Genomic DNA, 25,769 nt, shown 5'->3' with positions numbered 1-25,769 from the left:
GTTTTCCCTCTTTTGGGACAACCACTAGAACTACCAAACGCAAATCTGAAGGAAAAATGCTCCGGTTGCCCACTTCTTGAAACATGTTAAGGATATGGGGATCCAGTAAGCTAGAGAATAGTTTGTAAAATTTGTGGTAATGCAGTTAGGGCCCAGAGTCTTATTTGCCTTCAGCTTCAAGAAAGCGGACAGGATATCTTCTAGGGTAATTTCTGCTTCAAGCAACTCTTTCCTCAGTATCAAGGTTCGGCATTAGTAGTGATTGCATAGAATGGTCAATATGGGGCAGGAGCGGTGGAGACTCAATTTCTCTTAGTACTTCGCAATCATTGGAATCCACAAGAGCCCTGCCACACCGCAGGAGTCAGAGTTGGTGTACCCACCCGCTTCCAGCTCTCGTCTACCAAGCCAATCAAGAAGTTCACCTGCTTTATCTCATGTTAGTGACATGTACTCTTCCATCAGAAGTGACAGTTCTGAGGGTAGAGGATAGGTGTCATGGCTAAACTCATCTGCGGCCGCCAAGAGCTTATGCAAGACTTCGTCCAGGGCACACACCTATGCCCTTCTACATGTTAAGGTTATGTTAAAATGGGACTTTTATAGCGCAACGGCTACTCCAAAGGAGTGTCCCGGCGCTTTGAGCTCCTGACCATGAAAAAGAGCAAGAGACATAACAATAACAGAAAAGGGGCACCCGGAGGGGAAAAATTATCCAGCAAACAACCAAGTTTTCAAGTCTTTCCTAAAGACAAGCAGATTAGAGGTGTTTCGCAGAGACAACGGTAGCGAGTTCCATAGCTGAGGAGCAAGGAAGCTGAAAGACCGGCCGCCTAGCCGAGCCTTTTTAATGCGTGGTACCCGAGCCAAGGCCAAGGTTTCTGACCTGAGGGATCGTGCAGGTCGATCGAAGTCCAGCCTCCTCTGAAGATACTTGGCACCAGTGCCATGTAAGGCCTTATGGGCAAGAGTCATGGTCTTAAACAGTATCCTCTTCCGCACTGGAAGCCAGTGGAGGGATACAAGAAGATTAGAGGCGCTAGTGCGACGATGAAGGCCAAAAATGGCACGCGCAGCCGCGTTCTGGGTGATCTGCAGACGTTGGAGGAGATATTCAGGCAGGCCCAGATATAGAGCATTGGCATAGTCCAATCTGGACCCTATGAGAGCCTGAACAGTGATCCTCCGATGTTGCTGCGAAAGAAGGGGGAAAAACTTGTGCAACATTCTGAGGATCCCAAAACAAGTTCCCGTAAGGGTAGAAATCTGGGATTTGAGCGACAGCTCATTATCAATTTTGACTCCCAGGTTCTTGGCCCACTTAGAGGACTGTGTGGGAGGGAACATGTCGGCAGGCCACCATCCTCGCCAATCTGGTTCAGAAGGGCATCCGAAGAATAGTATTTCGGACTTGTCCGAGTTGCATTTGAGGCTGTTTTGTGAAAACCAGCTGAAAACAGCCCCAAGGCACTCGCGGATCCCTTCGCCATCGAACTCTTCACCCTTGCGACAGGTGAAGAGGAGCTGAGTGTCGTCAGCATAAGAGACGATCCGGGCCCCGTAGGACTCCGCCAATGTCGCCAGAGGGGTCATCAAGATGTTAAAAAGAGTGGGGCTCAGGATAGAACCCTGAGGCACTCCGACTCCCAATGGCGGCATCTCGGCGGATCCGGGTGGGACCCAGACCGTCTGGCGGCGGTTGGCCAAAAAGGAAGAAAACCAGTTGAGCACCGTCCCCCCTAGCCCGATGTCATGGAGCCTAGTGAGGAGGTCCTCATGGGGGACGGTGTCAAACGCCGCCGACAGGTCTAGCATGACTAACAACACCCTGCCTCCCGTGTCCAGCACCTCTCTAATGATCTCCGAGACTTCCAAGAGCGCCGTCTCGGTACTTAAGTTGGAGCGGAATCCCGATTGGGATTCATGAAGCAGATCATTAGACTCCAAAAAGTTGGAAAGCACGCTGTGCACGTGTTTTTCCAAGATCTTGGTCAGTGCTGGAAGGAGCGAGATTGGTCTGTAGTTGGAGGGTACCTCTGGGTCAAGATTGGGTTTCTTGATCAGAGGGATGACCATGGCTTGCTTCCAGGTCTGAGGCAGAAAGCCTTCGCTCAAAGATAGATTAAGGATGGGATTGGCTATAGGGTTTATGGCATCTGCCACTTTTGCCAGAAATTTTGCCGGGCAAGGATCTAATGGTGAGCCCGACTTGAGGTTCCTCATCAGGGTTAAAGATGTAGCAGCCGAGAGAGGAGGAAAATCGAGCAGAGCTGGGCCCGGGGGAGACCGAGACGCTGCCTCAATCGGCATCTCAGACACATCATCTGGGTCTCTCTGCGGGAAAGAGACCTGGATTTGCCTAATTTTGGTGGTAAAAAAAATTGGCAATAGTGTTAGCCCAGGTCTCTGCCGGAGCACCCTGAGTAGAGATGGACCGGGGGCTAGTGAATTCACGCACGATTGAGAAAATCTCCTTACAGGAGTTAGCAGCATCGTCAATCCTATTGGCAAGATACCGTTTCTTGCTCTGAAGGACAAGTTCATGGTATGACTTCATCGTTGTTTTATATCGTTGTTTGGCCTCGGGCTCATACTGGGCTCTCCAGGCACGCTCTACCACTTTACATTGCCTACGGGCAAGGGCTAGTTCCTCCGTGAACCAGGGGGCAGAAACCCGCCGAGCAGCGGACCTGGGTGGCTGTAAGGGAGCGAACTCATTTAGTCTGGCAAGAAGCCAGGATTGCAGGCTCTCCAGATCTTTCTCCAGATCCCCAGTGCAGACCACAGGGTGATCAGTCAGAGCATGTGTGAGCATATCTGAGGTCACCCGGTGAAGTGTCCTATAGCTGCTGCCCTGCTGTCTCGTGGCGCTAGCGAGGGGGGCCGCGATAGAATGTATTTCGAAGTGGGCCAGAAAGTGATCGGACCAAACGATTGGCAGAAGTGTAACATTCATGATAGGTATGGTGGAAAAAACCTGATCGAGTGTGTGGCCTTTCTCGTGGGTTGGACCAGAAAGATAAGGGGAAAGACCCAGGGTAGATGCGATATCCAACAGTTTGATGGCATTTTGGTCATCCATATGGAAGTTGAAATCTCCCGCAATAAGCATTGCTCCGATCTCAGGACAAGGACCGACATGACCTGTTGAAGGTCATCAAGAAAGGAGCCCACAGGGCCCGGGGGTCTATAAACAATCATAGACATTGAGGTTCTGGGCGCTGTCCCAAAGGACTGTCTTACACTTCCCAAAGCGTGATTTTGGACATTACAGGGTGTTCATTTTCTTGAAAACATAGCTCGGAGTCCACCCTCAACCCCTCAGATACCATGTGTTTAGTTTCCAACCCATTACCCTCCTGGGAGTACGACCTAGGCTCACCCGCAGAGAGGAGTGATCTGACAGGCCCCTGGTAAGGTATTCTGCCTGCCAAATCACATCCACTTCACCTATGGGAGAAAAAAATATTGTCCATGGGAGGAAACACTATGGGTCCCTGAACAACAGCAGTATTTTTTGGGTCAGACTGATTGGCATGTTGCCACAGGTCGGAAGGACCTAGGGTGGCCCCAAAGAAGGCAAGCAAGGTGGGACATGCTTCCATCCGGCTATGGCCACACTTGTCTTACTCAGTCTGCAAAACATTGTTAAAGTCACCTCCCATAATATGCAGTTGGGAGACTGCTTCCAAATGTAACTCAGTTAGTTTTTCCAGGGCGGCTGCCTGCAAGTGAGCAGGAGCCTAAACACAAGCCAGTGTAATCTCACAGCTTCCCGAAAACCCCTGCACTCCCACATCTAGTGCCTTGAAAAAATTGGATCATGGATGTCAAACTGCAGGCTCAAGTTGAACGGAGACAAAACAGAACTGATGGTTCTGGGTAACATTAATCCGATATTGGAAATTTTCTGGCCAACAAGCTGGGGGCCATCTCCTCCCCCCAAAGCAGCCATCAAAGATCTAGGCATTTGGCCGGACCAGAACTTAACTATGGAGGTTCAGGCTAATAAACTGTCCGGGATTGGTTTTGGGATGTTACGTCTGATTAGAAAAATCGTATCCTTGCTCCCAGAGGATGCAAGGAGAACCATAGTCCAGGCCCTGGTTATATAGAGACTGGACTACAGCAACTCCCTCTTTCTGGGATCGCCCAAATAGGTCATAAAAAGATAACAAATTGTTCAGAACGCCGCTGTTCGAATGTTGCTTAGCATACCCAGACGTCAATCAGTCAAGCAAGGACTGCGGGAATTGCATTGGCTCCCGATCCAAGCCAGAATTAAATTCAAGTCTTTGAGTCTTGCATACAGGGCCATGTATGGGAGAGGCAATGCTCTCATCCAAAAGTTGATCACTCACTTTTCACCCCACCGGCACCTTAGATCTAGCTCAAAATTTATGATGAAAGCGGTCACAATTAAAAAAGCCAGATGGGGTGGAAGATTTTTCACACATCTGGTTCCCCACGCTCTGGAACAGCCTGGATCTGGAGATTTGACTCATTGAAAACAAATTGTCTTTTAAAAAAAGGCTCAAGACATTGCTTTTCCCGCTGGACTAAGTGTTGACTGTCCTCGCCTCTGTCTTCCAGCGCTGAGATGCCCAAGGTTGGTCATGCGCTTTACAAATCCCATAAACATCTTTAAAAAAGCATTAAAGACCCATCTCCAGGATGCCCGTCGGGTGACAGTGACAACGCTATACAAGAACGCCTATACATAGATGAATCTCCCCAACGGGTCGGTCCATTGTTTTAATTGACAGAACAAAGGGCTTTTCCTGATCAGGAAAGCTAATCCTCTTGACCCGGCAGTGTACCCCGCATGTGCAAATATAGTGTATGTCCCACTCCCCAGGAATTTACACTGAGTGCCCTTGAGGTGGGTTTCCTGTAAAAGTATCAAAGCTGGGTTTTGACACTTGATGTACTGAGTTACCAGTCCTCGCTTAATCTTGTACTCTAGCTCATTCACATTTCAGCAGAGAACTGAGGGCCTCAGTGTCTGCTTGTGTAGTCCAATGTGAGCGATGCAGCAAAACCGGACAGCACCCATCCCATACTCCTGTTTGGTCGTGTGGCACTCGCAATCTTTGTTGGGGGGATGGGGGGGGGGGGGGGGGGCGGGGAGATCGGGGAGGGAGATTTAGTGTACTGCTGTGTCTGCGATTGTGTTGTGACCCAACTTAAACTGAACCATATGAACAAATAACTCTTCCCCCCCCCCACCCCCAAGGACCCCCGAACGTGCAGACTCCCATAACACAACAAGAACTACTCTACAGCTCCTCAAACTCTCAAAAAGGCGGGCAGCAATCTTATTTTTTTATGATGAGGAAGATTCCCATACCGCCACCAGCACCTCTCTCAAGGACAGCACTCCTCCAGCACCTGGTCCAACCTGCCAATTAGTCTGCTTCTTCAGGGGCATCTGGTTTGCTTTTCCAGCCCAGTCAGAGGGCTCAGTTTTTTCATTCTTCCCCATGTTTATTTATTATTCTGCACACTGAATTCTAGCCCTGAATTATATCAAGTGCCAGGAGCATCTGCCCCGGTTTTAAGTCAGTGCCACCTTGGGCTTCACAATCTTGTACAGGCATAAGTGACCCTTGTGTCCCTGAGCAAGTTATCTTACTGACCGAACGTCACAAGTTTCCTGGTTGCCAAGATGGTCTTCAGGCAGCACAGGATCTACAGACAACTGCCACAATGGCATTATGGCTAAGCAACCTGCAGTGTCCCAGTCAGGCCAGACCAAGGGTAAACACAATGTGTTCCTCCAGCACCTTCTCCCCATTTACAACCATGCATCTGTTCCAGTGCACCTCAATGAGATTTCAGGTACCTTTCTTTTTTGGAATCGGGGTGGGAGGAGTTAGGTAGGGGGGATAGGAGACTGGCCCTTTCAATGTCCCTTGGGTCACTAATTAGTCTAGGCCAGTGTGCTACACTGTTACACCGGCCCTCAGGAGTTACTCTACCAAGAGTTCTGCCCACCTAACCATTTCCATTTTCCCACTCAGGTGGGCATCAGCTGCACTGCCCTGTGCCTTGGCATATGGCACAGGTTGCAGCCATCACATCCCTCTACCGTAGTCTCTTCACTGCCCTTATTTCCCTAGGCACCTTGTTGCGTTTCTTTATAAATGCCATTTCCCTTTGAAGTTCTCTTTTCCTCCTTTGTACATTTCCCCTTTAAGATCCTGTATATCTTCAATTGTGGCACATGCTACTCGGTTTAGAATTCTATTTAGAATTGTGTTCCTCCATTCATTGTAACTGGAGATCTGCAGCCTGAAGTACTGTGCTTAACTTCATTAAATCTACATATTTTTACATTGGCTTCTTTGCTGTATTTTGTCTTGAAAAGGGATTTTAAAATTTGGCGACGAGGACTAGTGCTTGCTACTTCATCAAAAGCACAGGAGCAGTACATATTCATTTTAATTAGCTTATTTTGATTTCATCGCAATCTGTAGGCTGCATTTGGACCTGCCTACGTTTTCTATCTACAGAAAACCTGGACTTTATACGTATTTTCTGAAAAGATTTAGACATTTTTGATGGTTTGAAGCTTTGACGCTTTATTTGAACTTATGCAGAATTAATGCCTTTCACAATTTAAAATTGGGTCTGTGCCAGTGTGGAAGATTACTACAAGCAAATATTACATGATCTTCCAAATCAGAAGTTTCTGGACTTTTCTGAAGACTCTGAAGAATTTTTTATTATTTCTCCATTTTTTAATCTACCGCATCTTTCACACATACAACTGTCTATGTATGCATACAGAGTGCCACGATCGCCTACCTGGAGCCTGAAGAGTCGTCATCATCATCATCTTGGCAACCCAAGGCATTCCATTGCAGAGACCTGTATCTTCGGTCTTCACAAGGTTTCTCTGTGTTGTGTGATGGTAGCGTGCGGACGTCATCAAGACTATATTACGTGAAGACGCAGCGTAATGTCGTCACGTCTTCAGGGGCCATTTGGGGATTTGACCTACTGTGTAAATAACTTCCGAGGTACGTCAGTTTCAGTTAATTACCAGCACTAGCAACAATCCAGAAAATTATCTTCAAGTGCAAAGGGTACAAATACAAAGAAGGTATTTGGAATTTTTTTTATTAACTTTGGAACTATTTGCGACGCTGTGCACAGCTTTCACAACATTGGTCTGCACATCACGCTGATTATTTTCAGGGCTCGACAAATCTAAAAATCTTACTTGACCTGCAGGTCGAGTGAGTAGACTTTTCTACTCGACCTAACAGCAATGCACTCGACCCACAAATTGATCGCATAATGGACTTTTTTCAAAACATTTGCAGCGCCAACAACCCAGGAAAACTTTGGCCAACCAAATGAATGGCAAATTTGATTAAGTTATCACCCATTTAATTTAGCGGTCACACAATCTGCACAATCCGCACCTTAGAGGTGATGGTGACACTTTCTTGCGAGCAAAATCAAGCAATGAAGGTGAGGAAACATACAAATATTCTTATGCAGCAGCTCGAGATAGCATTTTCAAGGGCACAGTTTAGGACTTGCTTGACAGTACAACTGTCATTTGACCTTACTACACCAATGTCATTCTATTATACAATTCTTTGCTTCCACAAATGCATATAATTCTATTTCTCATGCTATTAATTGCACGCAACGCTTTACATTACAACATTCTTGTAAAGTCACCTAGTCAGATCTACTGGCATTACAGTGCTGGTGTATTAGTAAATCAAATCAGATTTATACTAAACAGAAAATTAAACTTTACGTCGCCCAAAGTTTACAGCAGTCACTTAGTTAATCTTGAAAGTTAACATATCTGTAGCAGACCTAAGTGACCGAGGAGACTGATTGAGAACATGTACAGAGAAGACTCACTGAGATGGTATGCAAATGGCAGGCGTCATATATACTGCGAGAAGACAGACACGGACTAGTTATCGTTAATTTGGAAAAATTACCATGCTAGAGAGGCTCACTAAATGAGATGCCAAAAAACTGCTATAAAAAGTCACGTTTAGTAGCAAACATGAGATCACTAACTCTCCATTGAGGTTTGTGGATACCTAGGCACGTTAGTCCTAAAGCAGGGAAATACTTAAAATTTAAAAATATTTTATTGACAGACCTTACTATGTTGTTTTCAAAACCACCTCTATTTGTATACAGGAGAATTAAAAAAAGCCACACATCAGTAAAAAAATAAAGCGTCAAAAGGGACAGAAACTCAGCCCCAGATCGGCCAGCAGGTACTGTAGGTGGCCTAATCTGTCTCTGAAAAAGAGAAAAACGAAGACAAATCCATGTATAAGACAATGTGCAGGATAGAAAAGATTTTCGGGTGTGGTAATAATAGTAAGATAGGCTGTGCCAAGGGTGGAAGGTAGAGAGTACCGGCACTTCATTTTAGCGACGGGAACTTCTTTTTTGGTCATCAGATCATGACCCAGCACAAAGGGGAAAAGTTGGCAGAATAGAAAGATAGTTAGAAGGTGACAAAGAGAAAACACGGACGACAAGTATAAAAAACAAGTGAAATAAAGTGAAAGGAAATGAGGGGGTTAGGGCCCAGCTCCCTCCTATAACAGCTGTACAGAGACCATCGGAAGACATTCAGAGACCATCGGCGATGAAGAGAGTGGAATCGTACCAGCTAGCCTTGCACCAGGTAACTGCCATCCAACTGTGCAGGAGGAAGCAGGTGCCCGAGATTTATTTAGAGCAACTTTACTTAAAGTTATGAAGGTATTAAAGAGCTGCATTTGTCAGAGAGTGCACTGGATAAATCTCACTTGTTTGGGCTGCTAGGCTCATCCAGGTTCTACAATGGGGAGTCATACCAATGTTCAAAACTCACAATCCATTAATGATTCTTCACATGAAATATCTCATTATACTCAAGGACCAATAAAATACACTCGGAACATAACGTGGCAGGAAAAGGCAAGCTGCTACAAAAGTGGACAGAGGCTGAACAATAACAAATGCTCTAATTAAGGAATAAAGATGCAGCGCTCCACAACAAGATAAACAGGCAGGATAACACCACTCTGCGCCACTCCCTTAGTGATTGCTGTTATACAAATGTTCCGGACTAATTTGATTGGCAGCGCCGAGGTTCTTTCAGCGCCGAATCTCTTCTGACTGCTATTTAAAAACAAGCGGTAGCTCTGGTCATTGCCCATATAAATCAGCCACCATCGTGGGGGTGGAGGGAGGGAGCCGGAGCAAGGGTGACTGACATGTACACAAAGTGTGGCGGTAGCTCTGAACACATTTGCACACATGATATAAATCAGCTATCGTCATGGGGGTGGAGGGAGTGAGCCGGAGCACGGCCTAAAGACAGCCACATTTCCTTTGCGGACTACATGACAAATTAGCAGGGAAGAAGAAAATGAGCTTGCTGCCTAGATGCTGTGATATGTCTACTATAGGCAGCAAGCGACTGGGCGCTAGATGTTAAAAATGCCCCTTAAATGTTACATTCACACACCATTGAAAACCACGATGTTTGTAAGAATAAGGTCATAATAAGACAGAAATCATTGTGTCTGTTGTTTGGACTAGCTAATCATAGGTATGCGTGTGGCTCACTTGAGCGTGTTGTGCAAAATATTTAATGCCAACACGAGTATTCAGTGAGGTAGCAGTTCAGGTGCTCTGTTTAGTGACGTGTTTTACATGTTGTCTAATGCGTGTATCACAGCACTGCATGGCAATTCAGAATCTTTTCAGGTCATGTAGCAAATGGAATTAGGCAGAACATATCAGGAATGGCAAAGGGCAACGTGGCATGACACAGCACAACGTAACTAGACATGCCATACGATAAAATGGCATGACACAGCTTAACAAATTAATGCATAACACAACATGCCGTGACGCTGTCTAACAGGGCGCACACAGAGGGAAGGATCTTAAGCGTGCCTCTCTGCGCTAGGTTGTAATGCATTCCCGGCGCTGCCTCTCCGCTCTGGGTCACGTGCGATGAAGTTCAGGCACACTGTAGTGCCCCCTCCCTGATAATCCTCCCGCGTAACCTTGCTCCATCGACAACTTAACACCCCATTACCCTGGCTCTGTGGGGGTTATCAAACCATTCATAACTCCAGCCCTTCGCCGCTCTTATTTATCCAATTAATCGTGCACTCAGGTTATTAAATCGTGCATGGTGAGCCCCGTCACGCACGCAGGCCGCACTCGCAATATCACTGCAAAATGTAAATGTGTGCAGGGCTGTGCGATGCGTGCAATAAATACAGATTAGCGCTGCCGGCAGCTCCAGGAGCGGGAAATCACCCCATCTGCCACGTCCCCGCTGCCGGGGACCCCACAAAATAGAAGCCACCACGGGTGTGCTTGTTGGTGTTATCACGTCAGGGGCCGGAAATGGTTCTTACTGCAAACACACAATCGCCTTTGTAGGGTGACAAATGTACACAAAGCGTGGATACTCCACTCAGCGGATCGGATCAGTCAGCTCAGCCTCGTTTGACGAAAGGATGTAAACGCAAGTTGTCGAAATTGACTCACCTCTGCAGGCCAAATCGCCCTGCACCCTGTCCAGAGTCCCAACTCCACCGAGGAGAGCGCGTGTGGTGGCGTGCTACGTCACTGCTGCATTAAGCAGCACAGCGCAGGGGAAGGACAGGGCCGTCATTGGTAGCGCTTTCGCGCGCTACAAGATTGACGGCCGTGGCCCCCAGTCAATAGGCAGTGCGTGCATGATGCCCCCTAAAGCCTTTCACCGCGCACAGCACTACCTGCACTCCACCTATCGTGCGTGCATGAACATGCTGCCCCCTAAAGCCTTTCATCGCACACCGCACCGCAATGCTGCCACCTAGAGCCTTCCACATGCTACTGCACCTACCAGATAGCACTCGCCAGGCCGGTCAAGTAGGCCTTGAAACTGACTCGACCTACACAAAATTCACTCGCATTTGCGAGCGGGCACATTTGTCGAGCCCTGATTTTGCACATAAAGCTAATGTGCACAGCTGTTAGAAATAGAATCCATATTTGCAATAACACTGATGTGCACAGATTAAGAGTTATTTATTCTGAAAATAAATTTTACCCACACTTCCAAAAGGATTTGACATTCTAGGAGTGTGGTACTTTTCCAGCTAATATCTCTGTACTGCATGTATAGTTGAGTGAGTGGTTATAGACAGATGCAATTTGATCCCCCTTGGAAATGTCTTCAATGTAAAGGTGACCCCCCCCCGCGCCCCATACTGTGGAGTGATGGAAAGAAGAGTTCATTACCTATGTAAAAGCAATTGATGGTGAGAGAATGGGGAATGAAAGAAAAACAAATGTTTTCCTTCACTGTTTGGGATCAGAGGCACAAGCTGTACTTAGAACTTTGCCCACAATACCAGGGGATTTGGGTGTATTTGATGAAGCAATGTTATGTGTTGAAACAAGATGTAAACCCACAACTAGCATAGCACTCAACTGATTCAGATTCTCTGTGCTCTTGTGTAAAATTTGTATCTTTCGATGATTTTGACTGCACTAAGGTCACTTGTTCTCATGCAATTTTGGAGCAATAAAAGATGAAATGATTAGGGACCAAATTATACTGAACGTAAGAAGTAAAAAAACTCAACAGTTGTGGATTTTGGGTAACCCTAATTTAAACAATATTATTGCAACAGCTAAAGCGTTTGAGCAATCGGACAAATGGATGAAAACTATACAAGATGTTGGAACGAAGGGTGAAGTGATAAAGCTTGCGATGAAGTGTGTGCTATGAACAACATGACTAAAAATTCTCAGTCTAATAGGGTAAGTGTAAAGGGTGTTGTGTGTTACAGGTGCGGGTGTAATCACGTAGCCTCTTTTTTAGATTTTGTCCTGCAATAGGAAAAGAGTAACAAATGTGGGAGGATCAGTCATTTCTCTAAAGCCTGTACGGATAATAGGAAGAAGATGGGTGACAAAAGCAAGAATAATAATAGGAGTGGTGAATTTTCTTGTGTAAGGATGGATCCTACTAGGGAGATTACATGTGTGAATTGTGAGCATTTAACTGGTACTGATTCAGTTAAAGAAAGAGGAATTGTAGTTTTTGATAAATGCAAGTGTAGTTGAGGGCGAGGTATTAAATTCCCCTAAATGTGTAGTCAGATTCTTGGATGAGGATCTTGAGTTAATGGCAGACTCTGGTTCTCCTTGGACCATTGTAACGGAAAATTACTACAATGAAAAATATGGTGCTCGTAAATCTACTAAAGATTTGTGCCCTCCAGATATTGTTGCCCATGGATTTGATGGTTCTACTATTGATTTCATAGGGTATGTTATTTTTCAGTTCAATTTAAGGGAAGGTCTGCACATATTAAATTGTATGTTGTAAAAAAAAGGGGTTAACGTGTTGGGTTGGAGAGACCAGTGGAAGAAAAAGATCATATTGAACCCTCGCAAGAGTGACCCGGTAATGGTAGTAGAGGAAGATGTGGAAAAGATTGATTTAGCTAAAGAATTTCCTGGCGTATTTTCTGAAAAGCTTGAAAATCTCAAAGGGTTTATTCATGCTATGAAACTTAAACAAAATGCCCTACCAGTCAAACAAAAGTTAGGGAATGTTCCTATTAATGTCAGGGAAGAATTGGGGGGGGGGGAAATGCGTTGAAAGATGTTAAATTCTGGTAATATTGAAGAAATAGAATCATCGGAGTGGGTTTCTCCGGTGGTTCTTGCAAGAAAACCTGACAAATCTTTAAGATTATGCATTGATTTGAGAGCTCTGAATGCTAATATAATTATAGATTGTCACCCATTACCAAACACAAATGAGGTTATAAGCATGTTAGGAGGAGCTAAGGTGTTCTCCAAGCTTGATCTTAGATCAGTGCATCACCAAGTAGAACTGGCAGAAGAGTCAAGACATTTAACAGCTTTTACTACACCTCAGGGTCTTTTCCAATTAAAGAGGATGCCGTTCGGTTTAACATCTGCGGCACCGGGTTCCAACGTTCCATGTGTCACATATTTAATGATATGCACGAGTATGTCAAATGTTTCCAGGACGATATATTGGTGTTCTCTAAAGATGTAGAGTTTCATACGGAACATCTCAAAAATGTGTGTGGTGTGTTGAATGATTATGGACTCACTATCAAAAGTAAGAAATGCAAGTTATATCAGGACTCTGTAGAATATTTGGAACATACTGTATCCAAGGAAGGTGTGTCGCCAAAAAAGTCACCGGTGGATGCCATTTTAAAAGCACCTGCTCCTGATTCCAAGGATAAATTACTTTCATTCTCAGGACTCTGTGAGTACTAGAGTAAATTTATCAAAGACTTTGCTACGAAGATGTAACCGTTGAGAGAATGGTCTAGAAAAATTTTTTTGTTTGGGGGAAAAACAACAAGAACATTTTGAAATTATTAAAGCTTAAATGGTGGCTGCACCAACTCTTAAACCATATTGTATGAATAAGTTGTGTGCTCACGGTTGATGCTAGTCTGTATGGTTTGTGATGCGTTTTGTCTCAACGTGCTGGAAGAGAGGAATGGAATGTTGCATTCGCTTCCCGTACTCTCAGCAACACCAAGAGAGGTTTGCAATAATATCTGGGGAGCGAGGTTTATGATAACTGATCACAAGCCGTTGGTTTCCATTCTTTCTCCAGGTGGTGGTCTTAGAGCTACTGCTCGCATTGCTAGATTAAGGTCACATCTACAAGAGTACAGTTTTGACAGTATGTTCCAGGGAGAATTAATGTTATGTTATGTTATGAAATCATTTATTGAGCGCACTAACACGGATTAGTTTCTTGGCGCTAAATTGACAGTAACACAATCAGAGGTAGAAAAGGTAGATTAAAAAGCTTGTCTAAAGAGCCAGGTCTTCAATGCTTTCCGGAAAGGTAAAAGGTCTTGGCAGGACCGAATTTCCAGGGGAAAGGTGTTCCATAAGCAGGCGGCTAATGTAGCAAATCTTCGTCCACCAGAACGTTTGAGTTTGAAAAAAGGGGTCTGGAGAAGGCCTAGATGGAGTGACCGAAGGTTACGAGAGGGAACGTATCTGGTGATCAGTTGATTAATGAATTTAGGGCTTTTGCCGTGTAGGGACTTAAAGATCATACAACCTGCTTTGAAGGAACAGCGTTGCATGACCGGAAGAGGAGTTGCCGCCTGCCATCTTGGTTGCTTCAGGATCAACCTAGCAGCATAGTTCTGAACCATCTGGAGGCGCTTAAGTAAATAGTTTGGGAGACCCAGATAGATGGCGTTTGCGTAATCCAGATGAGACAGAACAGTGGCGATCACAACCTGAGTAATAGCTTCTGGTGTTAATAGTCGCCTGACCTTCCTTATTTTTTTTACTGGTAAAAGCATTTGGAGACCACTTGTCCCACTTGTGCTTTTAGTGAAAGATCACTATCCACGATGACTCCGAGCGTTTTAGCCGAAGGCGATGGTTGCGGTACTTGACCTAGATCTGAAGGCCAGTAGTGGGGACCCCAATACTTAGCACTGTCCCCAGTCAGTACCAGTTTGTTTTACCTGGATTTAGTTTTAACTGATTTTGATCCATCCAGGATTTAATAAACCTCATGGTTGACTGGAAATGACATAGATTCTTCAGAATTATCAATGGCGAAGAGTAACTGCAGATCATCTGCATAATTGAAAACTCTCACCTGTTTGTCCCTCAAGGTTTGAATAAGGGGGAGGATATATATGTTAAAAAGATGGGGTGACAGGGAGGAGCCCTGTGGCACTCCACATGGGATGGACTGTTTAACACCAGTCAAATCCCCCAGACGCACCGCTTGGGATCGTTCCTCCAGGAAGGACCTCAGCCAGCAGGCCGCCACGCCCTGAATGCCTGTCTGTCCGACACAGTCGTCCAGGATGTTATGGTCGACCGTGTCGAACGCGGCCGACATCCAAGAGCACCAGGGCCTGAGGAGACCTTCTATCTGCACAATCTCGGTGTGTGTCCAAAACTGCGGTGACCACTGCCTCCGTAGAATGTGCAGGCCGAAATCCAGCCTGATGAGGGTCAAAGCAGGAGGACTCCTCCAAAAAATGAGAGAATTTTCGCAACGTGTGCCTCTAGAATTTTTGCCAGGTAAGGCAGTAAGGAAATGGGCCTGTAATTCGCCTTACAACCAGGATCCGCCCGGGTTTTTTTTAATAGCGGTATAACCGTGGCTTCTTTGAAGGCGGATGGAACTATACCTGACGACAGGGAATCATTTAGAAGGGCAAGAACAGGGGCTGGGTGAGTGGAAAAACATTCTTTCAGAATACGAGGGGGACAAGTATCCAGTGGGGAGCCAGATTTGACTCTCGTCATTAATTCCAGAAACTGGCCATGGGTTATGGGTTGAAAGCTGGTAAGGGTGGCATGTCCAGTCTTTATTGCCATGCCTGTTGTGATTGGGGTCTTTGATTGAGGAATGCTAGCCTTGATGTCGGTGATTTTGTCACTAAAGTAAGAATTGAGTGAATCACACAAACACTGAGTGGGGATTACTTTAGGACGGACATTCTCCAAGTTGGTCAGTTCATTGAAAATAGAGAAAACCTCTTTAGATTTGTTTGTAGAGTCTAAAATACGAGAGGAGAAATACTCCACCTTAGCTGCAGAGATGGCATTCATATATTCCTTCCTTGCCCTAGTATATTTAATTTTTTCCTCAGTGTCATAGTCACGGCGCCACATGCGCTCAAGATGACGGAGAGCCAATTTCTTGCTTTTCAAGTCGGCAGAAAACCATCTATTGGCATCCGTGCGCCGTGCAAGTTTAATTCTTTTGTACGGGGCATGGAGATTGCTGGCCGCTTGTAGCCAGTCGGTTAGAGAGGAAACTGACAGGTTTATGTCATTATCCAAAGGAGGGACATCATTAGCTAGTGACTGTAAAAAAGCAGTCTTATCCATGGCGTTCCAATTCCTAGCTAATCTGCCGGCAGTTGGCACAGTGGGTCTGATATGAGGAATACAGATCTTAAATTTCAGGATAAAATGGTCTGACCATAGGCAAGGCAGGATTAGCGGAGAGGTCACGCAAGTGGTATGTGACCGCTGACTGTCCAGACTCCCTTGTTTGAGTGAAGATAAGTGTGAGAGTGAGGAAATAGTAGCTGGAATAGCAGAAATCATTTCAGAAAGTTTGGTTTCATTTCTGAAGAGAAGTGGAAGTATGGGTGAAGATGAGGTGTTGAGAAAAGTCTTGGAGTATATTAGAACAGGTTGGCCTTCAAAGTATAACATTCCTGTTGATATTGTTCCTTATTGGAACGTTTCTGGAGAGTTGGTCACAGAAGGAGATCTTATTTTCAGAGAAGGAAAGTGCATTCCACCATCTTCAATTTGTGATATTATTTTGTCAACTAGCCATGAAAGTCATTTAGGGAGGTCATCCATGAAAAGATTGATCAGATCGAACTTTTGGTGGCCTGGTGTAGATGGGTTCGTGGAGAGGGTTGTTATAGAATGTCCAGACTGCATCAGGAGTGACAAAATGTGTAAATGTGATCCAGCTCCTTTGATTCCTGTAAAATGGCCAGATCAACCATGGCAAAAGTTAGACCTTGACATTGCAGGTCCATCCAATTTTCTTTCGCAAGAGTGTAGGTTTGCTATTGTGGCTCTGGATTATCATTCTAAATGGCCGGAAGTTAAGTTGATACCACATCCTACCACTGAGAGTGTGATACTGTTTTTGAAAGATTTTTGCCAGAGAGGGGTATCCAAAAGATCTTATTACGGATAATGGTGTACAGTTCAAATCTAATGAGATGTTGGAATTTTTAAAATTCTATAATATAAGGCACATCACAACAGCTTTGTATGAGCCACAAGGAAACGGCCAGGTGGAGAGATATTATAGGGTGCTCAATGTTGGTCATCAATGGAAGGAAAAGTTGAGAGAAACTTTGGTTGTATAGAATTACACCCCATGCTACTACTGAAGTTTCGCCTTTCCGCTTGTTAAAGGGAAGAGATCCTGTGTTGAAATTGTGCCCATGGTGGTTCAAAAAGACCAAAGATATTAATCAATCGGAAGGCTTGGTCAGTGACATAGCTCGAAAAGTGGAAGTCAAACAGAACAAAAGTAAATGTGATTATGACATCAGGATGAACGTTAAAATACATTCTTTTACTGTTGGTGAGTGGCTAAGAATTCAGAAATCTGGGCATGTTTCAAAAGGAGAATATAAATTTGGAAAACCTATTAAAATTATTAAGGCCAATCGTAGTAGTATTGTCACGCAAGACGGTAGAGTACGGAACGTTAGGCGTGTTACTAAATGTGTTAATTATACTTAATTTTCCTTAGGGGAAAAATGTGTTTCATTGTTGTGTTTCTTTATAAATGCCATTTCCCTTTTAAGTTATCTTTTCCTCCTTTGTACATTTCCCCTTTAATATCCTGTATATTTTCAATTGTGGCACAATTCTATCTAGAATTGTATTCCTGTATTAATTGTAACTGGAGATCTGCAGCCTGAAGTACTGTGCTTAACTTCATTAAATCTACATATTTTTACTCCCCTCTTCTAGGAACTAAGCATTGCCTCAGCAGCAGCATTGAGAGAAACACCCAACCAAGTCAGGGTAAGGATGGTTAATTCATAAATATCTCCAAAGATGTTGTCCAGGCGAACTGTGAGATTCATTTAAACTGCTATTTCAGTTCTGCGCAAGCCACATCCCTGCTGCTAAACAGTATTTAAACATGTTAAACATTTATAGAATACGTTATGTCCCACAGCATACTTAGTCTTTAGGGTCTTCCTATATTAGTTTTGCTGTTTTTCTGCATACAATTAAGTGTGTAGCGTTTAATAATATGAACCTGGTTTACAAGTTGTTTAACCCCTTGCGTGCAGGGCGTATTCCCCGCCTGTGCTGACTCCGCCTTGCGCGGGCGGAGTCATGACGGAACGGTTCCATCATCAGCACAGCTCAACCGACGCCGATGACGGAACCGTTCCGTCATCAGCATGTAAGGGGTTAAAACAGGGATGTGACATTTCCACAGCCAGCCACCCTGGACATATTGTTAGGGGCCAAGGACAAGGTTTCATTTTTGTTTTGTCCACTGGACAAGTGCCCAATCCCCTCCTCTGCCAGTTTACAGTGACAATATGGATCTGCAAAAGAACATTTTTGGCGACTAAGGCAAGGTTTGTATCCATATCTGTATGCTGATCAAACATGCACTTATGATTTATTACCACAAAGCCTTTAGATCTAAGGAAATTCAGTGAGCTGCGACCTCAGCCTGCATGACTTACAGTGACATCTACACTCTGTCTGGCAGACGCTTGTAATACTTCAATGAGCCATTTGGTCTTCAAAAAAATAGTAACAAAATCAACTAAGATCATATCGGCTATCGAGGACAAGAAATCGGTATCCAAGAGAGCTCATGGCTGGTTCGTGCTGGACTATAAAGACTTAAAACCTCAGCCCTATCTCGAGGCTGGAACCAAGCTGGTGACCAAAGAAACATTTTTAAGGCAACGGCTGGGTGTCGGCCCGATCAACCTGTTTTTGCCACCGTGGGAAAGAGGGTCTGATCAGTTTTGCTGTCTGTGCACGAATGATACTGAGACTTTGATTCATATTATATGCATAAGCAAGAAGTTAGATGACATACGGAGAAGTCTGTTAATACCAGCTGCATGGAGTAAGGTCCTGTAGGCAGGCAGTAATGCTGCGTTTTAATCCTCAACTGATGCAGCTAAACTGTCGCCTAACAAAATTCAGATAGCACTGAGACTGAAAAACTCTAGCTCTTCTCAGTAGAGATACACTAAAGACTACAGTAGATACTGAACTGGACCACTGTCTTTAAAAATATGCAGCTTATTAATAACTTTAAACAAACCAGAGTCAGCAGTGCTATTATAATTGGACTAATTTAACGTCTATTGCAAAACAAAGGTTTTGGTTATCCTGAATCTATTTTCTAACTGTTTTATCTAATGCCATTCTTTTTGATAGCCTGTAATGTTTTGAATGGAACGGTTTTAATTAATTAGGATTAATAAATTGTTACACACACTTTCAAAGCTTAACCATTTGAGGCAATGTATGCCTTCAAAAAGCTCACTGCTTATATATATGCAGGTAAATGCATAAGCATAAAAGGTCATTTGTTGATCGTCTGATTTAAAAAAAAATTGTTACCCTAAAAATGTTTTGCTATACAATTGTGCAAATGTAAGCACTAGTTCAGAGACTTCATTCAGTAAACCATGGTTCATGCAACCCGATATTTAAAAAAAAAAGCTTGGTGCGCAAAACCATTACAGACAACATGTAAAAATATAGGAACACTTATTAAATAATGTAACAAGTCAACTTGCGTAGATGGTCCTTGTGGTGACGATTTACCACTTTCGGGCATTCACAAGAGTTCACAGAAGTAGGCCTTAAAATCGTACTCCTAGCAAACATTTGTAAGCTCCATTTTCACATGAGCAAATATATACCAGTATATTTTCTCATGTGAAAATCTGATCTCAAATTCACTTTCCTTACACTAGCCTTTGCGCCAACCCACCTGCCAAACAACCCTTTCAACCCCCTCTCCCTCCAAGCAGATAAAGGTTCTACACCAGTCCTCATCGGGAACGCACTATACCATTTATTATGTTAATTTTGCGGGTCTGCCAAGATGAAATTGGTATTCCAGCGCTGGGACTACTGCTTCCTACCTACTTCCAGGCCCTGGATTTATATTTGCTGAAAAGTCGCAAAATTATAGTCTTGCTAGAGTACAAACCCTGATATCATATGAGCCCTAACCTAATAAGATACTTATCAGACCTGTAATATTAAAAGAACACGGCGATAATTTGACACCCCACAGCAATGCACCTAATGGGACATGTATATTATTTTTATTATAGAAGTAGATTTTAGAAGCATTCATTCCCTCGGGAATGCATGTTTTAGTAAATTCCACATGCTTTCGAAAACACGTGCATTCAACAGAACGTAAATATTACCCTCAGCATTGTGTTATGACATGCTTCTGCGTAATATTGGAAGATGGGATCAAACACATTGTGAGGTCTTCCGCATGAAGAACACCTCATCTACAGCCAGTCTGTTTATTGTGCACATACTTCTGCAAACAATAGCAAAAGCAATGTATAATAAAAACAAACAATATTACTCAAGAAAGGGGAAAAACACATAGTAAAGAAAGTGTTGTGTTACAGAAGTGCTCCGTATAGACTTGAGTCAGACGAACCACCAAGGAGAAAGAAGGGTATACATGCATAAACAAGTTCAATTGTTCGGCAATATTTTTTGGGGCTCACTTTGATTTTTGAAAAAGTAGAAGACCCTCGTTATTCAGAAATACCGTTTGGAGGGAGTACAAGATATTAAAAGCATAAATTGGGCAGTAAAGGGAGCTTAACAAATTCGAGCTGGCCATGGCTTCTGATTTGCTTTATTAAACAAGCATTTGCAATGCAATAGGTCTCGCATTAGGAAAGTTTGAGCTATTGGTCTTGTAAATGACATTTTATTTATGTGTTGGTTTTGAAAATGGCTAAATTAATAGCTTTGTCATTTACAATGCCAATAGTTAAAACTTTATCAAATGTGACACCTATAGCATTTGTAATGCAACATGTTTTGTATTTACGTGACTTAGATGTATTGATATTACAAATAAGAAAGGCTTTTATTTTCTTTAAATAATTAATACTTAAATAAAAGTGATTGTAATTTATAATGGCAATAGCTTAAACTTTTGTAAATAACTTTTGTGAAAATTATGTTCAGTGTATTTTATTGTGATGAAAATCCAAGACCAGAAGTGAAATATTAACATCTTTGTGACATTTGTAATAAAGCGTGAAACATTGAGAGAACCTATTTGAACCAGTTGTTGAATGGTTGCACATACTGATGCCGCGGAGGCCCTGAGCGATGCCGCGGAGGCCCTGAGCGATGCCGCGGAGGCCCTGAGCGATGCCGCGGAGGCCCTGAGCGATGCCGCGGAGGCCCTGAGCGATGCCGCGGAGGCCCTGAGCGATGCCGCGGAGGCCCTGAGCGATGCCGCGGAGGCCCTGAGCGATGCCCCGGTGGTGCTGAGTGATGCGGTGGTGGCCGGCAGTTTCAACAGGTTTAAGTTAGATAGTAACACATGGGCTTAATATTCCTCTTGGGGAAAGAATAGAAGCTGGGGATTCCTTACTTGATGCAAAATTGGATCAAGCCTCTCCTCATTCTGTGACTATACTGATCTTACAACCAATCTATATTCGGGGACGGTTTTGATGAGCTCTCCTTTGTACCACCATGCTTGGTACAAAAGCATGGGAAGAAATACAGTGCTCCAGGCAGGAAAGTCAGCCAGAACACCTACGGTCTGAAAATACACAAATATAGTAAACAATAGGTCTTTGTAATCCAAGGGAAATGCATCGCCCATGTCTTTTTATAACTATAATGAACATTGTTGCATGCAGTTTCAACAGCCATGTCTTCTCAGAAAGAAGAAAGCTCTTTATTCTTGAGGCCATACAAGAAGTACATTATTCAAGCTGTGAAAAAATAAACATGCACACAATTTTTAAATACGACGCCAATCTATATGAATTGTGAAATGTTATTTTGGCAGTTTCATCCGCATTGTCCTCGTCAAACATGTAGTCAATAACAAGGTTAAACTACAGTCATCCCAGGTATACCTTTCATAAACCTTGGACAGCCACATTTAGTCTATGAACCTAAAAATCGGGCATCCCTAAGCTCACACGACATGCTACTATAGAATACGACACCAGGTGGCGCTACTGATATTCGTTCGACTGTTTCTCGCTATAAGCTACAAGTTCTCAATTTTTGCAACACCACTTCCAGTGAGGAATCAAACGAACACGATTAGTAGGTTTGCAGCGTTACAAGGTCGTAAAATATTATGATGTATTATATCTTGACATTGTGCCTCCTGACATATACGTTGGATCATTTCTTTGATCAGGAGCCCTGTATTTTATTTTCTTCTACTGACAGCAGATGCCTTTTAAATTCCACTAGACTATTTCTAAACCTCTTGGTGGCTAAATTAGAAACACAAAGGCATTCACTTTCAGATGTATTGGGCTGGACCACTTCTGGAAAAGCTCGGCTACAAGCGCAAAATAACTTTCTTCCCTTTCCAGAAATACACTTGGCCTTGTATGTTCTAGCAATTGGACATAGCACAGCAATGCCATAAATATGTAAACCGATGGGGGAACACTAGAATTTTCTTTTTCACAACAATTTAACTTACTTCCTTCCTTTTAGACTATTAGGGACACTCTCCCAGCTGGTTAGCTTATTCAGGTGTGTAAGTATATCCTCTTAAATTGCTCTGAGACTCCTATGGATGACTGGCACTTAGTTTGATAACATATCTAGTTTATCTTTAACGTATGCTTATTATGTAACGTGCATATATGTGTTTTATTAGATATTTTAACTTATTTTTATTATGTATTGCCAGTTGCACTTTTATGGTCACTGGACCGAAATAAAGTCTATTGATTACGACTCTAGCCCCACTAATCATCCAAATGAAGAAAAGTATTGACTTGCTATAGGGAGTTTGCCTTTGTCAACTGGTCCCCCGTTTAAGAGCACAAATTGGGATATCAAGGAATAGTTTTACACCACAGTCTCACCTCTTTGGAGATACGCTCCCACTGTCGTCCATCAGAAGGAGGTCTTCCATTTCTCTGTAAAAGACATCCAACAGATGTCTTTTATAATCTCTATCGCGCAAGCCAGTTTGCAACTATTAGCTTCCCTCGCATTTTCTCTCCAAACATACATTCTACTGGAATAGCCTCTAATAAGCCTACTCTCCTTAGCCATTTGGGAGTGTAGTATGCCGTTTTAAGCACACAAGTGGCCTTAGGTCGGTTTTAGGAAAATCACAGAAACCGCTGAGAAGTTTCTGTTGGGAAAACAAATGTAATCTAGAGTGTTTGAATGACTACAGCTGAACAGGCAAGGACGCCTTTAACTAGTCTTACACAGAGGTTATTTGCAACTGGCTGTTAACTCTAGGCATATCAACAATATGGGAAGAAATCCTGGTTTCATTTAAGGATAATTGATTAGTTGGCTGAGATTTCGGTCCTGAACGTGTACTTTTTACTTTTAGCCTTTACTTGTTGGTTTCCACCTGAACTGTATATGGCTAAGCCCATTTTAACTCGCACTAAAAGTAAATTGGCCATTTGAAAATATTATTCTTTGCAAAGGCAGAGATTGAGGTAAGAGGCCATTTGCCAAGAACATTCTGCCCAAAACAGTACACAGCAGGGGATATCAGTCATCTACTAGTCAATTCGATGCATCTTTAGAAGAGCACCCCCACGTTCTACAGCTGAATTCGATGTCTACTGTGGAAAAATCATCAAAACATGAGCACTTGGTTCAAGTTAGGGGTCATGGCATGGAGCCCATTAAGGTCTCTTAAACACCTAGCCCTTCTTCATACCACTTTAAGCCTAGAATATTGGTCTCCTACTGAATCTGCTACTACACCTCTTCTAAGGGGAATCTGATTAAACCATTCAAGACTTACTCTACGCCACAGTTGTCTATTACCAAAATCTCACAACCCTCTTCATCACCTTATTTTCACTCGCTCATGTACTTTCTTGCACCTCCTTCACTTCAATGCACCAACACAAACCATGCACGACCCGACACGTAAGAGCGTCATTTTCTTATACTTTTACCCGATCAATATTTTTGTAGCTGTGTTCCTCCTTATCGCACGTTCATGTACAATCACATTCAAAACCAAATCACTTGACTATCGCTTTCTGTACTCTATAGAAGGACCAATATTTGGATGGCATGGTTTCCGAACCGCGTTACACCCCACTGACTGCTACTGTGAGAAATTAGCTAAGTTGGGCCAGACTCCACAGCGGGTAATCGCGGCCCACTCACAACCTGAACTCATACATAATGAGAGAACTTCAAAAACAACATACCAGAAAAGGCACACACGAGTAAGAACATCAAGGCGGTTCTCAGGCTCAGAGGTTTTGGCGAGCAGCGGAGGGACACAAGGGCATGATGACAACTTCTGCTAATAGCTTCGCTATTGAAAGGGGGTCGGGGGAGAGGGGGGGGTCGGGACCTAGGCGATCAGCCACCGAGTTCCACAGTACATAACTTAACCCCTTTCCCCGTTATAGTTGCAAAGTGCACCCAAAAAATCAAGACCCAGTAGATCACCTGTCATATTGATTAGCCTGCTTGGTGTCGATCCCGCTAGTCTGCTTAGCGGTTTTGGATTTTCTACGACTAGCGCCTCTGTCGGCATCCTCATCTTGTTCCTCCCCGGCGCTCTTTCGAAGCTGCGTATCCTCCTTTTCATCACTATTTTTAGGACCTTTGCCTCGTCGCAACATATTTAGAAACCGCAAAAACCAATACTTTCACTGAAACAGACGAAAGCCCGACACCATAACACACAGCAAGAGAAAATAGTTCACGACCTTCCCGTCAGCCTCTACGGCTGCCCTTTTGTAAACGTGCTCACCCGCGCGCTGCTCCTAGGCGGAGCGCGTTTTGCGCGTCTTTCAGCTTCGCGTGGGCGCGGCTGCGTCATAGCGTATTTGCGTAGTTGAAGCGACTGTTTTACGGTGTCTAGGGAACCAGTGAGTTGTGCATTTCATAGCCAGTTGTAATATTTGGGAAACAAATTGACTCTAGCAGGAACCCACAAATTGGTAGGCAAGGTATGGCAGAGGAAAGGGGATGGAGGAGTCACGAGGGGTACAGCTTGGAAAGAGATTGCCAGTCGAAATATAAGTACATAAAAAAAAAAAATAATAATAAGCTGCATAGAAATTGACAAGAAAAATGTGACGGTGTTCTAGACCAGGGTGTTCCAAGCTGGGTGTTGGTTCCGAGCCGATTTTTAGTGGGTTGCCGAAGTACAGGCAGTAAGTAAAGATGCCTTTAAATAATTTTTGGTGTAACATTTGCTGCGCTTCAAAGATAGAGGTCAAATGTCCGGCTATGTATTTTGTTGCTAACTTTGTAATATGGTACCAGTGTTTAAAAACTCCTATCACTTTGCAGTCAGCGAAAGAAAAGTAAAGTGAATTATGTGACAATCCTGCTGGGGTACACCAAGTGTGAAAGGAAAGTCTCATTTTTTTAAACATACAACACCTGTAAATGAAATATAAGCATTCAGCAGTTAGGAAAGCAAAATTAAGCACATTTTTCATTGATCCTCTGCAAAACCTGTTGCAATCTCTTCTGGTGGCTTTTGGCACGACCACCAATTGCCACTACTTGGTACCAGTGGCATACAGAAATGATGGCTTGTTATTGGTTTTTGTATGTGTTGGTCTCTCCTTTCTGTATCTGTTCCCACCCTGTGTTGATTTCACTAGTGGCCGGTTTTGGTCGGATGCAATGCTCCTTCATATCGTGCAATGGCCCCTCTTCCCATCTGGACATTGGTGGACACGGGGTCACCGGTCCACCTAGGGTAGCCTAGCACCAAGTGGAAAGGCCTAACTCCAGGGCATTTGTGTTGTACTTGCGTCACACTCACCACAGCAACTCAGCGCACCTCCACTTAAAAATGACACCACACCGTATTTAGAAAAGGTAGAAAAGCTTTATCTTTCCTTTCAGTTAGATTTTCAGTTGCCTCACAATTTGATAAATCTACATTCTAGACATTACCATGAAATTACATTCTTCTGTAAACTCATGAC

General features: G+C 43.7%; 1 protein-coding gene across 1 annotated transcript in view; it reads right to left on the bottom strand.

Moving 5' to 3' along the window:
* Positions 1–24,580, bottom strand: part of LOC147689120 (DNA excision repair protein ERCC-6-like) — a 60,351-nt gene extending 35,771 nt beyond the window's left edge. Inside the window, exon 1 of the mRNA XM_086940010.1 lies at positions 24,268–24,580. Within this exon, the coding sequence (XP_086796136.1) occupies positions 24,268–24,443 (176 nt within the window). The 5' untranslated portion in view covers positions 24,444–24,580. The remainder of the gene's footprint in view (positions 1–24,267) is intronic.
* Positions 24,581–25,769: the final 1,189 nt, after the last annotated feature.

This window comes from Lissotriton vulgaris, chromosome 10 (assembly GCF_964263255.1).
Source record: "Lissotriton vulgaris chromosome 10, aLisVul1.2, whole genome shotgun sequence".
Lineage (NCBI taxonomy): Eukaryota > Metazoa > Chordata > Amphibia > Caudata > Salamandridae > Lissotriton > Lissotriton vulgaris.
Note: the sequence above shows the minus strand (reverse complement) of the source record. Positions and strands in the feature narration are given on the sequence as shown.